Raw genomic sequence first — 26,291 nt, forward strand, 5'->3', positions numbered from 1 at the left:
AAAAAAAGATATGCCTGACGAGTGTTAATGTTGTAAGTGTGAGGAGTTAGTAGTCCCACATCAAAGAAAGTAAGGAAGAAGAAGGAGTTTATAAGATGAGAGACCTATTAACTTACTCCTTTAAAGTTTTGAGTTGAATGTGGTGTCTTCTCATCTTATGTTTTCTCACTTAATTTTTCTTTGAAATTTTTTCAGTGGTCGACCATTAATCCAACAAGTACTAGTAAACTAGTAAGATATATTTTATAAATATATTTAAAAAAAGAGAAATTGTTCATTTTATGGATGTCTAGGTAATGTTATGTATAAAAAGAATCATACATTTTTTTGTAACTACTCACAATCATTGAGACCTATCTTCAACTTGGCATGCAAATAAATTTTCATAATTTTTATCCAATAATGTTTATATAATAGGAACAAACCAAGCGATCTCACATGGTTATAATAAAACAGAAAAAAAAAAGGTAGAAAATACCGACGAATAAAAATGAAACACGAGAAGATATAAGAAACTCTAATAATTGAACTTAGTATAAATTAAAATGAGGATGTAGAGTGACTAGAAAGAGAAAATCCATTCTCATAATTTGAATAAGGGATAACAATTAAAATTGGTCCTTTGTTTCTATTTGATGATAATTTTGATTTTTCAATTTCAATTTAATATTGATTAAGTCACGTTAGTTCTTTCATGAGTAGTCTAGTTAGCACTGTTAACCAAAAATTATTGTAGAATGTTAGTAATGTAACATGTCAAATCAATTAATTTAGTCTTTGACGAACCAAATCTAATATCCTTTGTGTGACATTCTTCTTGCAGATGTTTCTTTTTTAAATTAAACTGGATCTTAACAAAAAATAGATAATATTTCTTTGTGCAAACTTAGACAAATTAAATTATGATTATATTTTTTTAAATAAAATTCTATATCGAAGCAAAATTTTTATTTAAGTTTATACAAGTTATTGTAACAATTTTTTAAATTTCTTTCTCCTTCTCTTCCTCCTCGTTTTTTTTTTCTTTTTCTTCTCTTCTTTTTTTCCTCCTTCTTCTTCTCTTCCTCTTTCTTCTTCTTCTTCTTCTTCTTCTGAATTTGCACATGCAAGTTTTTTTTTCTTTAGATTATCAATCCAATTCAATTCAATTCAAAACACTTGCGTCCACTCAATTCAAAACAATTCAATTCAATTCATAATGAATCGAACATGTTATTAAGGTGCAATAATTATATAGTACTAAATGAACGGAACATTATCTATTATATAAAATCAAATTCAAAACACATGTGTCTACAATTTAGAGATTATCAATTCAATTCAATTCAAAACACATGTATCATTCAATTCAATTTAACAATTGCATTCTATTCAATTCGATTGAAAAAATAATCCATTAGCAAAATGTTGGTATTGTGGGTGATGACGATAACGAAAGAAGAGAAGAAGAATAAGAGGATGAGGAGAAGAAGAATCTGCGTGGAAGAAGGAGGAGGAGGAGGAGGAAGAGGACGTATACGTGTATTTGAAAAAAAAAGAAGCGCGGAGAGGAGAAGAAGAAAAAGCGCGTGTAATGACGCTCTTTTAATAAAAATGATTTTTATTGGTGTTAGAGCTGCTTGAATAAACTTTAATGAAAAAATACTTAAATTTGTAACAATCTTGTATTTTTTTATATGAGTTTAGAAATAATATGTATTATTAATTATTAAACAAAAAAGTTATCTAAAATATTCTGTATATTTAAAAGAATATTAAAAACATTTAAAAATTAATTTATATTTTAATATAAAAAAATCAAAATATTATTATAATTTATTTAAAAATTTATACATATAATATCCTATCTAAAAGAAATTTGATATTGTCCCATTTGAATCTCGTGTTCTTATAACATATATATATTTTGAATCTTTATACACTAAAGCCGAAATTATTTCTCTCAATTATTTTGTCAAATATAATTTTTTACTATTTAATATCTTCTTTCACAATTTTTTTAAATCTCACTTAAAAAATATACAATAAGAAATTATACTTTACAATAACAATTAAGAAAAAAAATAAAAGAATTCTCTCTCAAATTGTTATCCATGCTTATTTCTCTTAATTTGTAGCATCGTCATCTTTTCTTTTCTTTTTTTTTCCCCCTCAATTCTATTATCCCAACAATCAATAATTTTTATTATTTTTTCTAATCACACAGTCCTGGAAAAATAACCAAAACTCACATGCTAACAAAAATAAAACCTTAACTCTGGTTTGTGGCAATTGAGGATATATCCTAAACTCAGTATCCAAACATGATGTTACAAGCACAAGTAAGTGAAGGCGGGAGAATAATGAAGCTTTAATTAAATAATAATAACAGAATAAACGAACTCATAACCAAATTTAAAACCTTAATCCCTCCCTTTCTATATTCACTCACATTTTCTTTTTATTTATTTAAATACAAAGCCGCAAAGCAAACCTTCTCTTTCTCAAACACAACACAACATTCTCTCTCTCTCTCTCTCTCTCTCTCTCTCTCTCTCTCTCTCTCTCTCTCTCTCTCTCTCTGATATTCATATTGAAGAAGAAGCTTGCTTCATTCATGGGTGGCTGCAATGGTGGAAGCTTCCCTTGTGACTCATCAGAAGACTTCTCAGCTTTGTTCAACCAACTCCTCTCTCCGCCACCACAGCCCAATTTGACCATAACAAACCGGGTTCTTGGCCCTTCTTCTTCTGCTGTTTCTTCATCTGCTTTCCGTTTCTCTTCTTCTTCTCTTCATGATGATGATGATGATGATGATGAAGATCATCCCTTTCTTGATCACAATCCCAGTAACAATAACAACAACAACAATAATAATAATAATAATTGTAATGACGATTATATCCCTGCACCTCTTCATGACTCTGATGATGCTAACAACAACACTAGGCCACATCATCATCATCCAATTGAGGTACTTTAATTTCTTCTTAATCTCTTCAACCCATTTACATTTTAGCCTTCAACTTCTCAGTTTTTATGTCAAAATTGAAACTTGCACACCCTCCCAGTTTTGGGGTATGTTTGAACTAGATTCAATTTAGACACACACAAAAAAAAAAAAAAAATCATTTTTTTGTCTGTTGGGGTCAAATTTTATCTTAAGATTTTTAAATTATGAGCTGATTTGAACATAAAGCAAGCTAAATTCAAATAGATACTTAGTATGTTTTATGGGGTGCAAAGCTAAGGAGACCTTAAAAGCTTAAAAGTTTGGTAGATCTTACAATATATTATAAAAATACCATTTTTTCCCCCACCCTCTTTAGTATATTTAATGGGGTGCAATTATTCTAAGCTTAGGAAAAATTAAATCATGAACTTTGGTAGATCTTACAATTTTATTCTTTTTTACCGGGGTCTAATTCAAAGTTGCATCTTTTGAATAATTTTTCTGTTGCATAGCACCCTGTAGTGGTCACAGTAATCAAGTACAGATTAAAATTTCCTTTATGAAAGGAATCTTTTGTTTCTTTTACTTGTTTGTGTAGAAGAATGGTGAGACTTCTGAATTGCCATCAAGGCATGCCCCACCACCACGTACTTCTTCAAAGAGGAGCAGAGCTGCAGAATTTCATAATTTATCTGAAAAGGTTTTTTTTTTTTTTTTTTCCTTCTTTCTTTTTTTTTTTGGAAATTGTTTTTTCTTTGGAGGTTTTTGTTGATTATGTGGTTTTGTTGGATTTTCAGAGAAGAAGGAGTAGGATTAATGAGAAGATGAAGGCTTTACAGAATTTAATTCCAAATTCTAACAAGGTACATGAGTATATTATAATAGTAGTTCATTTAAACCAAGTGTTATTTAAAAAAAAATAATTGTTAAATTTACAACTTTATCTAAATTGGTAATTATTTTTTCTTCCCAGTATCCTTTCACCCTTACAAAAATGATCACTTTAATTTGTTAATTTTTCTTTTACCAATATTTGCCTATGATGAGTTTTTCTTTTTCTTTGGTTTGGTTTCAATAGACAGACAAAGCTTCAATGCTAGATGAGGCTATAGAATATTTAAAGCAGCTTCAGCTTCAAGTGCAGGTGAATCTTCTTTAAGTTTGGGCTTGTCATTTGTTCTCTCCTTGACCCATATATTTTGTTTTCCTAAATAAGAATATTTAGTTATCTGACATTCAAAAAAGGTCTAATTTTATTGTATAAACTTTTTCTAACAGTTGGGAACTATAAAACATGTTTTGGCACTGCAATCTGTTAATAAGAACCAACAGCAAATAGTATCATGGACTTAATAAATTGTTTTAGTGTGGCCAACTTTGATTTTGTGTGAGGGATTTTTAGCAGCACATTTCAGCACCTTGTCAAATTCTATGTTGTTTTTACTTTGAAAATGTTTCAATACTTTTCAATACTTTGCAGATGTTAATGATGAGAAATGGTTTGAGCTTACATCCAATGTCACTACCAGGAGGATTGAGACCTATGATCCTGCCACATACTGGTGTGGATTTTGATGAAGGTAACAGATTTCAGAACTCTATCAATGGTGGGGCTCCATCATCATATACAGCCGACGAAAGCTTGGTGGCGCGGCCGCCTTTTGGTTTTCACAGACCATGCAGCATCTCAAACCAATCTGCTGCTATGCCATCATTGACAAATCTAGCTACTTCAGATAACTCATCAAGCTTTCAATCCTCTATCAAGGTACATGTTTGATACTTTAGCCCCTTTGATATGATCCTAAATACTCTCTCAAAAGGGAGTGATTAAGATATGACTAAAGTAACAAAATCAAGGCTTGGTGAAACATTTCATATCAAGCCTTGATTTTGAGTTTGTGTTTTTATTTTCAGTGTTTTCTATTTTTAGAATTTCGCAAAAGAGAAAGAAAAAATAGTGAAAATTTCTCAAATAAGAAAAAAAAAAATAGGTATATGACTTTATAATTCAAAGACATATAAGTCTTTAGCTAATTAAAAATACAAAAACGTCTATCTTTTTCTAAAATACGAGACCTTTAAATTTTTCTGTCCAAAATATATAAGGACAAATAGATCCTATAGAAGAATTTAGAGGTTTCATATTTTAGAAACTGAGAAACGTTTTTGTATTTTTAATTAGTTGATGACTTTTTTTTTTAGTGACTAGTTGATGACTTTTTTGTCATCAAAGTAAAAGACCAAAGACTTATTTATCGTTTTCTCAAATAATAAAATCTTGCTTTCTGTTCTCTCAAATAGTAAAATCCCTGTTTTCTCTTTGTTTTTTTTTTTTTACAAAATTTTGAAAATAAAAAACTTTTACTAAATACTTAAAGTAGATATTTTCAATATCTTAAAACATTTTCAATATCTTAGAAGCTTAATAAACAATCAATTATTGGGTAATGTTAGGGAGATAAAAAAAACAGCCGAAACTTGCCTTATTTAGCATTTCGCAACAATTAATAAATGCTAAATAAGGCAAGTTATGACTGTTTTTGGCTGATTTTCTTTGGTTACTAAATATTTCCGCCAATTATTTTGCTCATTTAGTTAGGATGATGTTTAGGAGAATTTATTAGGACTTAGAAGGATAAATAATCTCTCTTTCTTAATCTGTTGGAACTTATCAATTGTTGTTTGTGATGTGAAAGGATGCACACATGCCATAACTGCTTTTGGATACAACAAGGATCAGAAAAAACCCATCCCCAGAAGTGTCTTAAAATCTCATATTTCGTTCAGCAAAGCCATCTCTAAATAGAATATATTTTTGTTTTTGAGACATTATAGTCTAAACTCAAAACTCAAATTTGCTAACTACATATGGAACTCCATTGGGTTGCTTCACTTCTTCGTGGTATAATTGGTAATAGTTTGACACAATCTTTGTGCTCTTACATTAGCATTAAAAATATACAATATATATCCAAATGCAAAATGGATCATGTAACATTCTACACCATATCATGACTTTCTTTTTAAGTATTTGGTTTTGTTTTATATGTTTGTTAGTTATATTTATAGGTAATTAGATAGGTATAATAATATTAATAATCACATTGGTGAATATTATTTAGTGTGTCTTTCTTCTCTTCATGGGTCGAGTTTGTAACGAACTATCTAAAAAAAGGTATAATATTGGTTAGAATGTAAATATTTATGGTTGCGTCATTTAATCTTATTTAGATTATTATACTTAGTGACCTATCTAATATACTGTAGGTTAGAGGATTTTTTTTTTCTCTCAATTAATTCAAGTAATATTGTAAAATGTGATATTTTATTATAGCCTCTTTAAGTGAAATTAAAGGAAAACAAAAAATCACACTTGATAGCGTCAGAACAAATTAAAAGGATTTAATCTTGGTTTTTTCTTTCCCCTAAAAAATGAGTGTTTTTAAATACTCAGAAGAGAAAAATGAACAAAAATAAATATAAAACAAAATAACAACCACAAAAACAATATCTAATTTTTTTTATTGCTTAATAGAAAAACATTTGATGAAAGTGTTTTTTTTTTTTTTTTTAGCAATTTCACTTATGTTCACATTGAAATAAATGTTTTTGGCTTTTTTTTTTTTTTTTTGATTTCCCACGGTATCCTTCAACCCGACAGGCTAAGGACTGAGTTCCATTTAAGGGTTTGTCGCTGGCCAATGGGTTGCTGCATGTACAAGGCGTGGGTTGCTGCATGTACAAGGCGGGATTCGAACTCCCGACACTTGCTTAAACGGACTAGTAAGTTAACCACTAAACTAATCTAACTAGACCAACCCAACTTGGTTAATGTTTTTGGCTATTTTATTTGTTAAAATTTAACGACATAATTTTTTGGCTATTTTCCCTTGAATTTTCTCTTTTCATTTTGGGTTAAAGTGCTTCCAAACAAACCCAACCCTTCAAATTAAATATATACTCAATTATATTATCTATGATCCTAGTTATGTACTCAAATGTAGTTGCAAAATGAATGCAACAAAAACATCAATTTTTGTATTAGAGTGGATAAGAATATAAATTTTAGTATTAGAGTGTTTGGATATGTGGAAATTTAACTACTATTATTGTAATCTCAATACATCCGTCTTAAAAACAATGTCTTCAGATAAATTATACAAATTTTGTTGAATCCTAAACACGGGTGTGCTAATGATGATGACAAAATATCGAGTAAATAAATAAATTAGACCCAATTTTAATTACATTAAAGTAATTAAATATTTATTTTCTTAAACAAAGTTGAAGTTTGAGTTTCACAATAAGTCAAATTTTTTTCCCTAATGAAATGATTTGACAAAAACAAGTTAGTTGCAAATCAATAAATTATAACTAGATGTTAAGGAATTTAAACCTATAGTTTATATTCAAATTCGAACAAAATGGCTCCAATTTGATATTTTTTAATAAAAAATAAAAAATCATATTACTTACATGCAAAGCAAAAGCAAAAAAAAAAAATTACTAGGTCATAATAATGGTAGAGAAGGCAAGGAATGTTAGAACTTTGAAGATGAGCCTTTGGTGGAATATAAAGTAGCGTTTGTTTTGAGGTACTGAGACAGAGACTGAGAGACTAAGACTCAGTATCATGTTTGTTGGTTCAGAGACTGATACTAAAATTTTTGTCTCTGTCTCCAAAATTTCAGTATTTCAGTACCTCCAAAAAGTGGGGACACAGGGGACTAAAATTTTTAGAGATGGAAACTGAAATTTTAATAACATTTTATACCTAAAATATCCTCATTTCGATTGATTAATTCCAATTTTACCTTTTGTGCAAATTAAATTAGAGTTTTATTGTTGTTTCAATTTCTGTCTCCCATTTTGCACCAAATAGAATACTGAAATTTGTTTCAATCTCTGTCTCTTAATCTCTGTCTCTCAGTCTCAGTCTCTATCTCTCCACCAAACACTACCTAAGTCTCAAAATGTTAAGAAGCTAAGATTAGAATGAATTGGAGGATGACATGCATGAGAGACACAATACAAGTTGAAACAAAAAGTGTGTATTAATATTGTGTGCTTAATATATATTAATGATCATCACTAATCATATTCCATCATTACTATTTTGTTTACACATGTGACATGTGGTCCACCTTTAACATTACATGCATGATGCATGCATGGTGTGAGGTGGTGGCAAAGAGTTTGCTACTTGATAATCAAAATTGATATTTTGTGTATATTTTTATATAATTTTTTTTCTTATTTTTATTAATTAATTTTAACACAAAAATAAAAATTATACAAAAGAGATACATATAATATTCTCTATTCTCCATTCATCACCATTCATGGATAATGTGAAATATAACAAATTCCATAATAAAAACTATAAGGTGAATTGTAAATAAGCTATTATTATAATAGTGATTACAATGATTGTCTAAAATCACCACGTTTTTTTTATATTTTTACAATATTTTTAACTTTCACTTTTTGAAAATAATATCTTTTAAATATTAAAAAATATATTTTAGTTTCAACAAATATTGTCAAAATTGAATAGCTACTATACAATACGTTGGGTTATATTTATATACTTATATTAATGTAGTTAATGGTTCTTTTTTTTTGTCAACGATATCTCCTAATTTGACAGGTCAAAGATTGATCCGTTGCACACTCGAACCCCGACATTTGTTTAAACCATAATTGTAAGAATCGAATTGGTGATTAAACCGATCAAATTACTAATTTACTGATTTATTAGTTCAACCGATAAATTATTGATTGAACCGATAAAACCGGTTATATATAAATAAAAAATAAAAAATAGTCAAAAACCTTTAAAATTTTAAAATACACATATTTACTAATATTTAAAAAACAACTAAATCTTAAATTTTAAAAATAATTAATACAAATATAAACATAAAATTACTTAATACTAATACAATAATATTTTAATTTAACACAATAAAAATATCAATTCATAATATCAGTAAATTTTAATATTAATATCAAAACAGATAATGCGTTAATGGTTTTCACACTTGTTTTGGGCCAGCTGGGTTCATATCTGAAGATAATGTTTTTTAGGTCTCGGTGCTTCGGTCCCGATGCCCAACCCAAAAAGGGTAAATATTTAATTATATATTTTTAAAATTTAAACACGGAATTGAAATTGATGGTTTAATACATTAATTTGCAATTAAGTATTTAAGTGTAACCCAAAAAATATTTTGTCAAAAATAAAAAGGAGTGTGGAAATTACAAGAAACTTCCTTCATTGGCCACTTCGCTATTCTCATTGGAAAGAACCTTCTTCCTTACACGCTCTTTCTTCTTCTTCTTCTTCCATGGTTTTCCCTCAGCACCAGTTCCAACGGCACTACCAAACCCACCACCAGCAGCAGCAACAACAACCACAAACTAAATCTTTCAGGTAATTATCATCACCCCAAATGTTTTTACTTAGTGGCCAAAATTCAAAAAAAAAAAAAAAAAAACAATTTAACATCCCTTTTCAATTTTTCTTTCTGCCTTTCATTTCACCTAACTTTGTATTTATTATATATATCATTTTTGTTCCTACTTCAGAAACCTGCAAGCAATGGAAGCTCATATGCCACCTCAGGTTCCCTTTTACAATCCCACTGATTTGCAAGATCAGTCCCAACATCCACCATACATTCCTCCATGTATGTAAATTCTTCACCTTTTAGCTATCCTTTTGCTGAATTTGCCTTTTTTTTAGCTACATATGTTTAATAGTACACTTGTTAAGTGACCCAATTAGGTTTTCTTGTGGAATAGCACCCCATTTGGTCAGTTTGAGCTAAATTTGTTAATTTATGTTATATAATGATTCCATTACCGGAAAGTTTGAAAATTTCTTTTCAGCTGCATATGTTTAATAGTACCTTGGAAAATCTGAATTGTAAAGAAAATGACTCAGTTAGGTTTTATTGTGGCATGACACCCCTCTTGGTTATTTTAAGTTAAAGCTGTTAATTTTATGTTGCATGATTATTCCATCGCTAGAAAGTTTGAAATTTTTAAGTCTGTTGTGTTTTCCCTCAACATTCTTTTGGTCATGTTAAATGTAGTTGGTGGGATTGACATAGTTCACCATAGTAAATTATGCTCTCAATTTAATGGATTATGATGCTTTTTTGTTCTTGTATGTAGTCCATGTTGTTGGGTTTGCTCCGGGTCCAGTTCCTCCCGCCGATGGTAGTGACGGTGGTGTTGATTTGCAATGGAATTACGGTTTGGAACCTGAGAGGAAGAGACTAAAAGAACAGGATTTCTTGGAGAACAATTCTCAGGTATCTTCTGTAGATTTCCTGCAGCCACTATCGGTGTCCACTGGATTGGGCTTGTCACTTGACAATCCCCGCTTGGTTTCAACTGGAGACTCTGCTCTGTTGTCACTCATTGGAGATGACATTGAGCGTGAGTTACAGCAGCAGGAATTAGAGGTAGAAAGGTTTCTCAAATTGCAGGTTAGTTCAAGTTTACGGCTTAATGTCTAGTCTCCATTTTATGCTACTTTTTCCTATTAGAAAATTTCGGGATCCCATTGCCTGGGATGAGAGGGGGAGTATTATATCAGCCTTTTAATTGGGATGTAAATTATGTAACCGAAATGGAGTCACCTATTGTTAATGCCTTTTATTCTCACCATAAGATGGACATGTTCTGATTGTTATCTGTTTTTGTATCTTGTTTCCGAACCCGCCCACCCCCCAAACAAAAAAAAACCCTTCTATTCTCTTCTTTGCTCAGTCTTATATGAACTTTCGAATGCATGCAAGCCAATATCATTTGTGCCTGACAGAGGTGGTTCTGCATTTTTCATGCTTATTGCTTTTATTGAATAAAGTTCAGTTGCTGTATGTTTCCTTAGATGGTTATGCGAACTGCCTATTGAATAAATATGTGCATCATTGTTTGAATCTTCAAAGAAATCTGAACATACTTCATTATCTTCCCGTTCTCTGCATGATGGCTGTTTTTTTCAATCAACTGTGTTTTCTTGCTTTTAGAAGTTACTGCTTCAAAGTTCAAGTCCTTTATGCCACATTGAAGCCTGATGTGCCATCCATATAAAGAAAACTTTTCTTGTATATGAAGATGGGACACTAATTAATCATCTTCTCTAATAGGGCGAACAAATGAGGCAATCAATTTTAGATAAGGTTCAGGCTTCACAGCTTCAGAGCGTTTTGGTTATCGAAGACAGGGTCCTTCAGAAACTCCGCGAGAAGGAAGCCGAGGTAGAAAGCATTAACCGGAGGAACATGGAGCTGGAAGACCAAATGGAGCAATTAACTATGGAAGCAGGTGTGTGGCAGCAAAGAGCCAAGCACAACGAGAGCATGATTGCTGCTCTCAAGTTCAACCTTCAGCAAGCATATGTCCAGAGCCGAGATAGTAAGGAAGGATGTGGCGACAGTGAGGTGGACGACACGGCTTCTTGCTGCAACGGCCGTTCCATCGATTTCCATCTTCTCTCAAAGGAGAACAATGGTATGAGAGAGATGATGACATGCAAGGCTTGTAGAGTCAATGAAGTTAACATGCTTTTGTTACCTTGTAAGCATCTTTGCCTTTGTAAAGACTGTGAAAGTAAGCTTAGTTTTTGTCCTTTATGTCAATCCTCTAAATTTATTGGTATGCAGGTCTATTTGTAACTTGATACATTACTTTGGCATGTAACATGATCTCTAATTTTATATTTAAGTTATGTGGATCTCTAATTTGTCCCTGATTAAAAGCAGAGAGAACAAAATGGTTTCTTAGGATTTGATGGAGGTTATTGAAAAAAGAACAGGGCTTTCATTTGGCTACTTCATTGGATGGACGTAGCAGATCTATGCCATTCACAGCCATGTTTATTCACAACTAAAAAGATAATTAAAAGAAGGGTTAGATATATCGGTTTTGTTTCTCAAACCAAAGTTCTAGTTGTAGCAGTTAGAAGTTAGAACTAAACATCAAGTCAGCAAGTATCATAGAGTGAGCTCTAATATATGTCAAGGATAATTTGGCATCATGAAATACTATGACATGAAAATGCAGGATCAAATTATTTTTTTCCAAGAACAATTTTCCTTACACAGGTTATCTATTTTTATTATTTTTCAACAGTAATACACGATTATCAATTTCTCAGCATCTTTCGAACACAAAAGGTAACCCTTAAAATGGCTGATTATTTTGCATTCTAAACAATCTAAGATCACCTTCGAATAAATAATTACTAGTTGAGTTGGTTCATGAGCTTCTTTTGCTGCAGTTGGTAGCAATTCCACAAAATTCTCAACACTTTAAAAGCCAACTAATAGGTTGTTTCAGACAGCATATCAGCAACTACAACCTCCCAAGTCTCTGCATTAATCTTAACCGGAAAATATTACTCATCTGTTAAGATAAGTAAACATCATACACCCACTTCAAATTATTGGTTCACATTGTGATGAAACTTTTCATTGCTGCCTTGGAACCTTTTTTGCTGGGACAATCCACCAAATCGGAACAGAGACAAAGATCACACACAAGAAGATCTAGTCAATGTCTTCCCAACTTACTGCATTAGGTGGACAGTGATGCAAGTTCAGTGATAAGCTCAGTTACACTCTTATCCTCGCTACAAGAACTCTTTACAATAGTTTCCCAGCTCTCCATGTCAGGTTCTACCCTTCTCTTCTCCATCTCTTCTAAAACAAAGCAAGCACCATCAACATTCCCAGAGCTTAACAGCCCAACAACCAAACAACAAAAAGTTTCAGGACGCGGACAATGTCCACTGACAAGCATTGCATTCAAAATACTCAAACCCAACTCAAAATCTCCAACCCTGCACAAACTGTCCACCATCATCCTGTATGTCGCAGCATTCGGCTCGCAACCACCTATCTGCATCTCAACCAACATCTTATAAGCCTCTGCTGTCCTACCTTCCTTGCAAAGATAATTTATCAGTATATTATATGTCACAACATCCGGCTTAATCCTCCTCTTCTTCATCTCATGAAGCACGGACTTTGCCTCCTCAATCCTCCCTCTCCTCCCCAAATCATTCATCAGAACAGAGAAATTAACCAGCCTAGGCTTACACCCACGATACGCCATGTCAAACAACAGCTTCTTGGCTTCATCAAACTTCTCCAAAGAGCACAACCCTTCCATCAAAAGCGCATAAGTCACTGCATTAGCATACTTCTTTTTCTTGTTCATGTCCTCAAGCAAAGCCATGGCATTGTCCAAATCACCCTTTCTACACAAAAACCCAATCAAGCTATTGTAAGTCACAACACTTGGCTGCACCTTCCTCTGAAGCATTTCATCAAACACATCACAGGCTTTCCCAAACTCACCTTTTTCCAACCACCCCTTTATCATAACATTGAACGAAACCGTGTTTGGACGAAACCCCATGTCACGTGACCTCAAGAAAACATCATTGGCCTCGTCGAACCGGTCACTGTCAACCAGAACATTAAGAATCGCGTTGAAAGACTGCAACGTTCGGGCACAGTTAAACTTGGGCATTCGATCAAAAAGCTCAGTAGCTTTGTCCGGAAGCTTCGATTTTCCGTAGTGTTGAAAGAGCGCAACGAAGAGGCTCTCTCTGCATTGTATGTTTGTGCGTTGCATGTGATCGAGAACGGTTTCGACGTCATGGAAGCTTCTAGAACGTGCGAGCTTGTAGAGGAGTGCGGCGTAGGAAGGGTAATGGTGCTTGAAACTGCGTTCCTTGTAATCATTGAATAAAGAGAGGGCTTGTTTTGGGTCTTGAACTTGTTTGAGTTCGGCGACAAAAGGAATAACCTTTTTGCGTTTGGGTTTGTGAAGATTTGAAGAAGAGGTTTTGGATTGAAGGTTGTTTACATGGTGATGGAGAAATCGAGTTGTTGGGTTTCGATTAATCGTTTTTGCTGCTCGGAAGATCATTCATGCAATGGAAACTGCTGAGACAAGCAGCAACGAATGGAAATGGCGACTGGTCTTTGCATCTACAAAAACTTCGAAGTTGGTGAAGAAAAAAAAAATTTCGTTTAATCACTTGTGAATTAAGGCGATGAGGGAGATGGACTTGATTAAAGTTAGGAATTTAATAGTTATTTTAAAAATTTAATTTTTTTTATATAAACTTTCTATATTTTACATTTAAGTTAACTATTAATTCCATAACCGAAAAATGTAGACTCTTAACAAAAATATTCCTAAAAAATATTAGCAACAAAATAATTTTTAAAAAATTTAAAATATAAAAAAAATAATTAATAAATATCATAATTTTATAAATGATAAAAAAATTTTTATTTAACAAAAGATTTATTTATTTTATATAAATTTTTGTGATAACATTTGAATAAGAGGAAGTATAGGGAGCTAATGGAGTATCTATATAATGTGCACAATGAAATTTAGGGATTTTCGATTCAGTAGGATATCAGATGTTTATTATCCCTGATACCCAGATGATTATTCTGGATAGTATGGGTGTATTATGTTTAAGAAATTAGTAGTATTTTATTCTGGATGTTCATTTTTTAACTTATATTGGATCAAATAAATAATCTATTGTACACATTGTACAAATACTCCATTAGGTACCTAACGGAATTCAAAATATTCAAAAAGGTGTATACAAAAATTTAGAAGAAAATTTGATTTTAATATTTTTTTTCAACAAAATTTGGTCATTAAAAATATTTTTTTAAAATAATTCACTTAATATAAAATTATCAAATTTGATGATAAAATGATCTTATTTTTCTACTGATGCTTATAAAAAATTGTATCAATATATGATTTCAAAATTTTGTTTTAGAATATACTAAAAGAATATTAAAAAATTAGTAAAATTTATTATTTTTAACCAATTAATCAATAATATTTAAAAATATAAATTAAAAATATATTATTAAATTACTAAATTAAAATAACTAAATTAATGATTAAAAATACAAATAATAAATTTAATCCTTAAACAATTAAACTTTTCTCATATTTAATATTTATTCTTTTGGTCATATTTTTAAATTTTAAAAAATTTATTTGTCATTAGTATTTTTAGGTTATTTTACTTTGTGAATTTTTTATAGTTTATTCTTTATATTTAGAGATTATTTGGATATGTTTTTACAAAAAGATTTGTTTTAAGTGATTATTTTAAGAAAATTAAAAAAATAAAAATAATTTTATATTTAAATATTTTATTTAAAAATATTTTTTTATTTAATAATTATGTTTAAATACGATAATATAAAAATATTTAAAAAAAAAACATATTTTAACTTATATTACTAAAATTTTATTAAATACATTAAAAAAAATAATTAAAAAAAATATTTTTCTAATGACTCCATAGCAACCAAACAAGGTCTTAAAAGATTTAGACAATTTTAGTTGAATCCTGAGTTACCAACCCGCCACCGTCCACCGCTCCCTAAGCCACCAACCCATCACTGCCGCCGAAGAATCTCTCTTATCACGGCTTCTGGAAGTTCTCCTGACCGGCGTCAAACGTGAGGCTAAGTGGTACCACCTCTCAGGTTTGCAGGCTCCCCTTTCTCCCACCGCCGGCGACAGCAGTGGACGCCGCTCCTCTTCGGTGACGGACGCCGGCAACAAGTGATTATCCTGGTGCTTCATCTTATTAACTTTTATTAACGTCTTTGCATGTGAATCATACAAGTCTTCCATCTTGCTGGAACTTAAGTGAGATGAGCGAGTGCCTTGTACGTGTTTGACAAAATGCCTGACTTGTGCGAATTACCGTTGTTGAGATTGTGGTGAATGATGAAGCCATGAGATGCCTTGCCATGAAAGTGGATCCTAAAAACAGTGATGGGAGGCTCTGATCACTAGTGATTGGAGGAGATGAGGGAAGCGGTAGCTGTAGAGGGGATTGAGGGCGTGAAGACCTCTTTTGGAAAAGAATTTTCAATACTTTCAGTTTTTGAAAACGAAAATAGTCATAATAAATATGTTTCCTAGAACCTACCTAGTGGGATAAGGCTTGTTGTTGTTGTTGTAAACATGTTTCGTAGAACTTGAAAATTCAAACATGAAATCTATTTTCAGAGGATGATTAACAGAAAATATTTTCTTAAATCAAACATGATAGAAATTACAAATTCAATGGTGATTAACCTTTTATTTTATCACTTTATAGTTCTCCTCACTTTAGAGGATCGTTTTCCCATTCCCACTGCTTAACCTGTTTGTGAAAATGAAATAGAAATATTAGTGGGTCTTATCATTGTGTAAATTACAGTACCTGTTTGTTGTTTGTTATCATAATCTTGATGTGTTCTATATTCTATGTAGGCCAGTACGTTGCCTTTGCTTTTCTGACCTTTCAACTTCTCCTATAACTCTTCTTATATAGATAATCTTTTATATGCCAAATGCGTATGAGTTCAGAGTGTTTCAAATATTTGCTTCAAATGTCTAGTTTGTGTTTTGGCTTTTGATAGTCCCTAACTCTCTTGTCATACTGTTATTGTCCAGACTCTGGGAGCTTGATATTGCTGGACCATGAACACCCCTAGACTGACCTGTGCTATAGGGACTTGGGCCAACGTCATTTAAATATCTAACCACAAATTGGAATGCAGGATTTGCTTTGAGTAGCTTTTGAGGAGGTTGAGAGAAAGAATGTGTGGTTTCAGAGCAACGGTTGCTCTCCGCACATTTTGTAAATTAAAACACCGTTACCACCATGTATCCATCTCTCATATTTTATTTCCTGTCTAGTTTCTCTTTCATTCTCTGTCTCTGCTTTCCTGACTTTTCCTGTTATTGTAGGGAGGTGAAACCCACACTGGCCATTCAGAGTTCACCCGACATCTTACCACAGCCACCACAAGAGGTAGTTACTCACTTTTGATGACTACTTGTGGACATAGTTTCCAATTATCCAAATATGTTCATATATCCGATTGTATATCTCTTATTATTTGCAATCTAAATTTATGAAGCTGCATAATATAAATGACATCGATGTCAATTTAAGTAAAGTTGCACCCTTGTATCTCTATAAATTATGAGTTTTTATCAATCAAACCATTGAATTATATTCACCTATCATGAAGATCATTTGTACCAAATTTTGAAAAATTGAACATCAATTGGACTATATTTTGATAACTCAATTCATGTATATTTTAAACTATTATATTATCGTCAATTTTGATCTATAAAAAGGTATGTTAAATGATTTTGGATTGATATGAAATTTTCTAGACATTATCTAAAATATATAGGCTTGTAAGCCACTGGTAGGTTTTAAAAAAAAATTACTATGATAAAAAGGTTATTTAATAGTGTAACATTAAGTTAAACTTTTGTTTTATTATTAATTGATCAATCAATTACTTATACTCCATAAATGCAGGTTCTGGTTATATGGATCCTGTTAGAAGATCATCTAAACATTCTATGAAAATCCGAAAAATTGTTAAGGCACTTCGCTATGGTGACAGAAGAAAGGCTTCTGACTTACTTTTGGGTTTTGCTCAGAGAAGCCCTTCATTAAGAGCTGATGATTTTCTTCCTATTTTTAAGTGCTGTGCACAATCTTGTGATCCGTTGGTACGCTATATAAATAACGTGGACGCCACATGTCTTTCTGTGTTTTCCTACATTAATTTTCTGGGTTTGACAAATAAATACTTAAATATATTGAAATTTGTTCAAAATGTATGACATTGTGATAAAAGCTGCAGTTCATTTATATCCTTAAGTAATGATTCTACAAATTGTTTCAATGTCTCTACACATGGCTTGGTGATTCTGTAAGAACCTTGCACCAGTAACATCTAGAAAGGAATAGAACAGTAGAGAGATAAAGAAAAAGTACAGAAACAGGGAGATACGGAGTGGTTTCGGTGTGATATCACTGTATTTCCCAGAATAGTATGATTTATGAAAGAAAGGTAGAAGAGAAGATAACAAAGCAATATTTTGAGAGGCTGCACCTTAGCTGCATCTTCTCTCCTAACCATACTATCTCTGGGAGGGTACGTAACAGATTCTCATCAAACTGTATTAATTACTAACTGCGGCAATATCATAAACTTTAACGTATCTGAACAGGTCTAGGTAACAATAAGTAATATTTACACTGTTCAGTTGCAATTATCAGATGCCAACTCTATATTCTCCTTTGTGCAATTAGGAAGAAGAAAATATCTCGGTGCTTTATTTTTGTTTCTTCTTTTTCTCTTTCCCATGAGTATATACACTACCTCTGAGATGTTACCATCGGCTTTTGTTGAATATCTTATGCGTGTGAAATTTATTCCTTCTCCTTTTCATTCGTTACAGTTTGTTATGGAGACTTGGCGGTTAATGGAGGCCAAAAACATTAGCCTGAATGATAAATGTGTCTCTCTTATGACTCAGACCCTATGTAAGGGGGGTTACTTGGAAGAGGTAAAAATATTAGTTTCATAAATGCTATAATTGATTATATATTTCCTTTTATCTTCCCTTCCTCTGTAAATATCTTGATGGAGAGGGGAGATAATACTAAGGTGATCTTTGATAGAGTGAGTTGATGAGTGTAGGTTAGGCTTACACCAATGTCAGCTGGCATAACTAACCCTAGCTATCACTAACCAACTCTGGTGGTAAGGTCCAGCACAGAAGGAGAATGCAGGAGCTTGGATGATCTACCAGGTGAGATTATGTGGCTACAATCCTTATTAGAGGAGCTGCAGGTTCCTATAATCAGATCAGTGGTGTATTTTGACAATCTGAGAAGAGTTATTATCAGATCTGCACTCAAGGACCAAACATATGGAGGTGAAATTGTTCTTTGTCAGAGTAAAAGAGATGCAAGGGTAGCTGTTAACTGTTCGATCCCTTAAGAAGAGCAGCCAGCAGATCTGATCACTAAAACAGTCTCCAAAGTTAAGTTCCTCAGTTAAAGAAGCATTGCATGTAGCAGATCTGCAGGACCTTAGAGAGCCCCGTTTCAGGGGGATAATAGTGTGAGTTGATGCGTATAGGTTAGGCTTTCACAATGACAACCAGCATAACTAATCCACTGTCACTAACTCCAGTGTAGAATCCCTCAACTACCCTTGCTATTGCAGTATAGGTTCCGTAATCTGAGTGTAATTAATCAATTATAATTATCAAAATCATCATAACAGAATTCCAAAGCTTCTCTCTATAGATTCTAAAGCTTTTCTGAGATTCTATTTATATTTGTTTTCTGTGAAAAAATTTTTTTATTATACTGTAAATTCATAAAGTAGTCACTAGTGGATCATCTTAACGTTGGAAGATTTTTATTTCTTTTCTGCCTTTGTTCAGGCCTTTAATATGGTGGATTTTCTTGGAGAAAGTCATGACTTCCATCCAGTTCCCTCTCTGTATAATTTTTTATTAACATCCTGCGTTAAAGAGAAGAATATAATTCATGCAAGAAAATGTTTGGAATTGATGGAAAAGCAGATGGCAGGGAAGAATGAAATCACATATATAGAGCTTCTCAAGGTTTGCAGATAGAAAGTTATAGCATCATTCAATTATATAGATTTTGTGGAACATAAAAAACTTTATTGTTTTGATTTTGTGGAAAGTAAAAACTTTATTGCTTTACTGTTGAACTTAATATTTGACAGATTATACAAGCATATATTTTTTAATTCAGTGTAATGTTGTGAATCACTTTATTTGAACAATGATGTGTTCTTAGGTTTGTTACAATGTATTATATAGTGATTGGTACATATATGATGCTAGTTTGCAACTAGAATAGTCTTTGGCTCATTTATATTCCAAATCATGGGTAGATTTTTGTGGTGAAACTTCTGTTTGAGCACTAATTTCGGGCTTCATTGTTTTATTACATATATCATAAGGATTTGCGATCATTATAATCTCCTCCCTCAGTCTTGGCATTGATATAATTTACTTATTAAATCTTTCTGTATGTAATTAATTACACTCACCTTCTCTTTGAGATGAGTTTGAATACACTTCCCTTCCCTCTATATTCAAAACATATACTTTAGTGCAAATTACCTAGTATAGTTTTTTAAAAAAAAAATAGTATTGTCATTTAAACTATTGATTATATATATTATTGAAATTGTTTTATTTTTAAAATTTGTTTAATTTGATGCCAATATTAACATCACTACATTTATTAGGAACGCTTAATTTTTATTTAAAATATCTTAGAATAGTGTAATTATATCTGATATTAAACATTTTATTCCATTTCAATAAACTAAGAGAAAATGTATATTATCAACTTTCGTTATTTACATTGATGTTCAAATTACAGAGATACAGAATATTGAAAATTATGTAATTATTACAGTTTTGCCTCCTTTTTTTTTTTTTTAATAATTACCATTTGTCTTGACCCTGTTTCTCAGCTTGCAGTTTTGCAGGAAAACTTGTCCACGGTTCATTTAATTTGGGAGGATTATATTAAAAACTACAGCATGAGTATGTTACCTCTGATGAAATTCATTCACTCTTTTACAGCATTGAAAGATTTAAAATCTGCTTATAAAACACTACAGCATATGGTGTCGTTAGCCATCATGGGAAACATTGGTATCACTAGAAAGGCTAGTGGGAGGTTATTTTCTGCTAGATTGGATATCCCTGTACCTTCAAATAGGGATTTTAGTTCAACTTTATTGGATTTAAAGGAGAACGAGCAACTGGATTCTTGGATATGTCCTGCTTTCCCAGATGCTATTTGTGCTAGTGTAGAGCAGGAAGCTTTTCGTGTGGGAAAAAGAGAAGTTAAAACTGCGGCACTAGCTGGCCTAAATAGAGAAGAACACTCATTGCTTAAGGAGGTTTTGATATGGTCCTTTGATCAAGTACTATATGGGTGTAGACAGCACAAAAATTATGAGCTTGTGCAGAAGATTATGTTACAGGTAGACTATTCCGGTATGCGTGTATAATCTATGTGTGATGGTAATACGGGTCAATAGATTCCATTTTCCTTCAAAACTTTGAAATCCTGAAAGTTTCTCTATAAGTTGAATTCTACTATGTCAATTTCATTTTTGTTTTCATGTCAGACCTCCAGATCTCAAATATTTAAAGCACCCTTTAGTTTAATGTCAATCAGAATAGCAGATATGATATGAATATTGGTGTTACTGTCTCAATACCTTTTTCCTTTCAAAACTCTTTTACAACACATTATTTGTCTATGGGAAATTTTGAGGAATCTGTATTTATCGACAACTTCATTAGAATAACACCTCTCAACATATTGAAGGACTCTTTTGTCTTCAGATGCAAGACCTTGGTTTGGACCCAAGCAGGCATGCATATGATTGCCTTGTTAGAACAGTTGTTTCTCAAAGACATTTTAAGGATGGCATGGAAATAGTAAGTTCTGTTACAATCATTGTGTTCAAAGTCACTTATTTTTGGTAACTTTTATATTATTTTAGTTTTTTTTCCTTATTCTATTATTCTTTGAGCGGGGCTGCTACCAGAGGGAATTCATGGAAATTTCATCCACTTACTTTTGGGCTTAATTGATCATTAATTGCTTCATGGTATTGGAACTTGAAATTGATATCTAATGTGACACAATTGACCTCATGCCTGCTTAAGTGGTTATACACTTGTTTTGGTAAAATACAATTTTATTTTAACCTTATTATCACTTAATCTAATTTGCAGTTAAAGAAAATGAAACAGAATAATTTGAAGCCACTTGATTCAACTTTGGCAGCACTTTCAGTCAGTTGCAGCCGTGCACTAGAGCTTGATTTAGCTGAGGCTTTCTTGAATCAGATTGCAGGATATCCACATCTGTATCCTTATGGTGCTTTGCTTGCAGCATGTGATGAAATGGTGAGATGAAATACGAGACCAAAAACACCTGTGCTTGTCATTTTACTAGTCTCCAATATACTTTGGATATTTTTCTAGCATGGTTAATGGAATAGGTTCCTGCAAACAATAACTGCATTTTTGTTACTGTTATGTGACTGTTTGTTTGGCTTGAGTTTGTTGCAAGGGTATATAAATTACTTATTTCATCAATGGGCTGAATGTAGAATATCACAAGGATGAGCAACAGAGTTTATGCTTTATACTTGATTTATCTCCAGAAGATTCCTGTTTTCCTGCAAGTTACCATTTTTCGTGTCTTGCATTGTGGAAACTATAATGCTTACTTTTCATTAAACTAATCAAAATTTGCAGGATCAACCCGAACGTGCTTTGAGGGTGTTTGCCAAAATGAAGCAGATAAAACTTGTACCTGATATCAGGATATACGAGAATCTTTTTTCATTGTTTGGCACTGTAAATGCCCCATACGAAAATGGTAACAGAATGTCACAGGCGGATGCATTTAAAAGAATTAATGCTATTGAAAGGGATATGGCCAAGAATGGGATTCAGCACAGTCATATTTCAATGAAAAACTTGGTAAGCTCAATTCATATTACCTTTTTTGCACTCTACTGTTAGGTTAGACTACTCTTGTGCCATATGTTGTTGCTGGTGATGGTGTTGGTGGTGTGGTGAATTAAATGGAGGTGGTTAAGTTCAAAGGAAAGTCATAAATAATGCTTCATCCTATGTATGTTTGAGATTGAACTGCCAACAGCAGCATAAATTAATATTGCTGATGTGATAATATTGTGGTGAATGGGTGAACATACAAGAAACAAGGAAATTGTAAAAATTGATACACAACAGCTATTGAGGATAAAAATGACAATCTTGCCTTAGATGTGATGGTCAGGTAAGGAAAAAACCACAAAAGGCAAAGAGGAGCTGATGTGATGGAGTGTAGCCTGATATACAGAAGTCAAGGAAGGCCAAAGAAACTCTTGGAAGAAAAGACCTTGATGTAAATGGCATCTCTTGATACATCTTGCTACTTCTTTTGATTGGGGAAAAAAAAAAAAAGAAAACTTATGTTCTTCTTTTAGTTCTTATTTCTACTTTCCTTCATATGCACATATAGATACTTGTGTGGGAGCGCACTGATGGGAAATCTAGTCTTACTATTTACTATGTTGTTGGTATAACTCTGTTACTAATGCTATCAAAGTTCACTTAGGTTGATAGGACAGGAATGGTATGTTGTTCATTTACATTGCTTATCACTTGCCTGTGTTCTTTTTCTTCTCAGTTGAAGGCCCTCGGAGAAGAAGGAATGATAAGAGAATTGTTCCAATATTTACATGTGGCAGAGAATCTTTCCATTTACAGCAACTCTTCTTTGAGAACAGAGATGTACAACACAGTGTTGCATTATCTTGTTGAAGCCAGAGAAGTAAGTGACTCAGATGTCATTACTTTACTATTTGACACTTCCCATGTAAAGTAGGTATTTTATTAATCATGTCTGGAAATGCAGAGTCATATGGCTATTGAAATTTTTAAGAAAATGAAGAAGTTTGGCTTCCACACAGATTCGGCAACATATGATATAATGATTGATTGTTGTAGCATCACAAGATGCTTCAAATCGGCTTCTTTGTTGGTTTCAATGATGATACGTAAAGGGTTTCATCTGGAGATTTGCACGTATACTTCTCTCATAAAGGTTTGCACATGTCTTGCTCTCATTAAGGGTTGTGAGATTTTGCGAATCCCCCCCTCCCTCTCCCTCTCCCCCCCCCCCCCCCCCCCAACCAAAATTTACTTGACTGAGATGATTCGTATAAAAACAGTAAGATGTGCTTGTTTATCATTTTATTGTACCTGTCAAGAGGCATCTATCCTTAAAGCTTATGTGTTTAGGTGAAGCTTATAAATGATTTTATTATAACATTTGACGCCAAACCCCTTTGGCCTTTCAGCTTAATCAATGTTCATGTCCATCTACCTAGTACATGGATGTTCTGATTCATGTCAACTTCTTAATAGATTATGAGCTTAAGCTGTTCAGTGAAGGATTGTGATAGAATTTTGTGTCTAACAACTTTATGAACTTCCATGTCCCCTTCCGCAAGTCAAGTAAATCAACTTGCTAGCAAGTGACAAATTCATGCATTTGTCTTGCACATTTTATTGGTACATAATTTGCCTAACATTTTCATAATTCCTTCAGAATAAGGGAGTTGGATGAACAAAATATGGTGCCGTTTTGTTGAAATTAGCAGGCTATATGGAGTTTGAACATATGAAACCACCAAATATTTGCTTTGGCCTAAATTTTATGTTTTCTTTGTGGCAAAAAAAAAAAAGTTTTTCCCATTACCCAAGGGAAGTATAAGCCATCGCCTGGATCATTTAGCTTTGGTTTGTCCTCTCCGTATTGCTCAATATATCAGTTGGCTTGCAGTGGCTCTATTCCAACAAAATGTCCAGATTCAGGGATATTTTTGCTGACTTCTGGACATTTTTGGGAGGTGAATTATATCTTATTCGTGGAGCTGTATGTAGAACATTGCCCATTTTGCATGTTTTGTTATATCTACTGATTTGCTGTGTGTCATGCCCGTAGTTTGTCTTTAGAACCTTGATATACCAACTTGATACATTACTGATCCTGTACGTATCAGATTTTGATGGAAAATGAGAATTTTAGTGAAGCCTTGAATCTGTTGGAACGGGCCAAATTGGGTGGGATTCAACTTGATGTGCTGCTGTTTAATACCTTTCTTCGATCTGCAAGTTACAAGGTACCCTGCTCATTATCTTATATTCCCTCCAGTCTATTTTATGTGTTATTTTAGGTGGAAACGTTAAAATATTTGCCATTCTCAATTTCTCGTATGTCAATGAAGCATTTATTGTTCACGTTTTCAGTTTTACCCTTCAAAATATTCCAAAGATAGCAAGAATTGAGAAATGTAGTGTGAGATCCCCAAACTGAAATAATTGAATGTTGATAATTAAATGTTTCATTAGTAAATCTGGATTTTGTGCCAAAGAGTCATCGATAAAATATCCTCGGAAGTATCTCTTCCTGGAGGGGGATTAAAAGTAACAAATAAGAGTAATCTGTTTCAAATCTGTCGAGTCTATTTCTCCTCAAATCTCTACATTTTCTTCCCTTTCCCTTTAAAATAGAACTCACAAGGTAAGAAGGAAAAGGAGGGAAATATAGGTGTGATTAAATTAGACTAACTAGTACTCTTAAGAATGCTTCCCTTCGTTTTCCTTTCTTCTCCCCAAAATGAAACTCATAGAAATGCCCATAGGTAAGTTTGAAGTGTTCTGTTGCAACTACTATATTATATGCTGTATTACAATTTCTGCACACTTGCATGTTAGTACTTTGTATTCATGGGCAAGTTTCTTCACTTATAAAAGTCTCATTGGGGCGTACCTTTTTCCATTAAAGAAGGAAAATTTAGAGAATTAATAATATTCTCTTTGCCTTGAAAATTTCTTTTTGTATCAGGGAAGGATTGATATAATTGAGTTTATTGTGGAGTATATGCACAGAGAGAAAATTCAGCCTGATCCAGCAACATGTCGCCATGTCTTCTGTGCATATGTAGCTGCTGGTTTTCACCATACAGCAATGGAAGCATTGCAGGTCTTAACTTTGCGTATGATGTCTAAATACGCCAGCATACTCAAAGAGGAAGATTTTCTCGACGAATTCATTTTTGCAGAAGATTCGGATGCCGAGTCAAGAATAATTAAGCTATTTAAAGATCGTAACGAGGAACTCTCAGTTGCATTGTTGAATTTAAGATGGTGTGCTGTTGCAGGATTTCCAATGCTCAAGTCAGCTGATCAAAGCCTTTGGGCCAAAAGACTTGAATCACAATTCCATACAAGGAGGCTCTTGGTGCCTGGTCGCATGAGATCTTATCAGTCCTCAAGTTATTACCACAATAGGCAGATATAATCATCAGAGCCATGGCACCTTCCTTGAATACGCTTTAGATGTTTCTGCTGTCTCAAGCTCTGTTGAGAGTAATTTTTCTGTTCTTGGTTAAGAGCAACTGTTTTCTATTTTACCAGACCTAGAAACACTTCTCTCTGGTTGCAATGATTGTCTTCAACCAAATGAAGTTAAATTCTTTTCAAAGTGAACAGCACACTTAGATTGAGCTGAAATTGTATAGAAATAGATCAAATGGAGAATTAATAAAAGACCAATAGGGTTAACTATTATTTATGGTAATAAAAGATTTGAATGCTAACAATTCTATCAATGAAAGATATAAACTAATTTAATGCCCATGAAAATGAGGTTAGTTTAACAAAATTATACTAAACAAACTACCCAACTAATTCAATCTTTGTTGAAGATTGTAAGTATAATTGAGAAATGTTGGGATTTTATCAGTATCATCTACATGTAAAAAGTCTTTGGTACTTTTACTTAATTGAAAATTACTGGTTTTTCTTTTAAAATTCTTTA

General features: G+C 32.6%; 4 protein-coding genes across 8 annotated transcripts; 3 read left to right on the forward strand and 1 right to left on the reverse strand.

Annotated features, from left to right (window-relative positions):
• The first annotated feature begins 2,429 nt into the window (after positions 1 to 2,429).
• LOC107648578 (uncharacterized) lies at positions 2,430 to 6,134 on the forward strand. Of its 2 annotated transcripts, none has more exons than XM_088491551.1 (6): positions 2,430 to 2,953; positions 3,534 to 3,632; positions 3,730 to 3,795; positions 4,011 to 4,076; positions 4,413 to 4,700; positions 5,632 to 6,134. In XM_088491551.1, exons 1-6 carry the CDS (start codon positions 2,597 to 2,599, stop codon positions 5,647 to 5,649), a joined length of 894 nt encoding a protein of 297 aa, XP_088347677.1. In that variant the 5' UTR covers positions 2,430 to 2,596; the 3' UTR covers positions 5,650 to 6,134. The 2 variants fall into 2 exon arrangements, with proteins under 2 accessions (XP_088347677.1, XP_016207876.1); XM_016352390.3 differs by having other exon boundaries at positions 2,483 to 2,953; positions 3,531 to 3,632.
• Positions 6,135 to 9,133: 2,999 nt separating this feature from the next.
• On the forward strand, positions 9,134 to 11,708 carry SBP1 (S-ribonuclease binding protein 1). Its single transcript, XM_088491931.1, has 4 exons — positions 9,134 to 9,371; positions 9,527 to 9,627; positions 10,118 to 10,434; positions 11,098 to 11,708. Exons 1-4 carry the CDS (start codon positions 9,286 to 9,288, stop codon positions 11,623 to 11,625), a joined length of 1,032 nt encoding a protein of 343 aa, XP_088348057.1. The 5' UTR covers positions 9,134 to 9,285; the 3' UTR covers positions 11,626 to 11,708.
• A 354-nt stretch (positions 11,709 to 12,062) lies between these two features.
• On the reverse strand, positions 12,063 to 14,016 carry LOC107605657 (Tetratricopeptide repeat (TPR)-like superfamily protein). The gene has a single exon (XM_016307608.3). It carries the CDS (start codon positions 13,886 to 13,888, stop codon positions 12,527 to 12,529), a length of 1,362 nt encoding a protein of 453 aa, XP_016163094.1. The 5' UTR covers positions 13,889 to 14,016; the 3' UTR covers positions 12,063 to 12,526.
• A 1,301-nt stretch (positions 14,017 to 15,317) lies between these two features.
• On the forward strand, positions 15,318 to 26,067 carry LOC107605658 (Tetratricopeptide repeat (TPR)-like superfamily protein). Of its 4 annotated transcripts, none has more exons than XM_016307609.3 (14): positions 15,318 to 15,586; positions 16,457 to 16,669; positions 16,754 to 16,817; positions 17,343 to 17,539; positions 18,275 to 18,382; positions 19,271 to 19,453; positions 20,344 to 20,862; positions 21,230 to 21,325; positions 21,626 to 21,799; positions 22,154 to 22,381; positions 23,094 to 23,237; positions 23,322 to 23,510; positions 24,472 to 24,591; positions 25,317 to 26,067. In XM_016307609.3, exons 2-14 carry the CDS (start codon positions 16,604 to 16,606, stop codon positions 25,770 to 25,772), a joined length of 2,544 nt encoding a protein of 847 aa, XP_016163095.1. In that variant the 5' UTR covers positions 15,318 to 15,586; positions 16,457 to 16,603; the 3' UTR covers positions 25,773 to 26,067. The 4 variants fall into 4 exon arrangements, with proteins under 4 accessions (XP_016163095.1, XP_016163096.1, XP_020960996.1 ...); XM_016307610.3 differs by having other exon boundaries at positions 15,318 to 15,574; XM_021105337.2 differs by lacking the exons at positions 15,318 to 15,586; positions 16,457 to 16,669; positions 16,754 to 16,817; positions 17,343 to 17,539 and adding an exon at positions 17,660 to 17,967.
• The last annotated feature ends 224 nt before the right edge of the window (positions 26,068 to 26,291 follow it).

This window comes from Arachis ipaensis, chromosome B6, assembly GCF_059453495.1.
Source record: "Arachis ipaensis isolate K30076 ecotype BB chromosome B6, ASM5945349v1, whole genome shotgun sequence".
Classification (NCBI taxonomy): domain Eukaryota; kingdom Viridiplantae; phylum Streptophyta; class Magnoliopsida; order Fabales; family Fabaceae; genus Arachis; species Arachis ipaensis.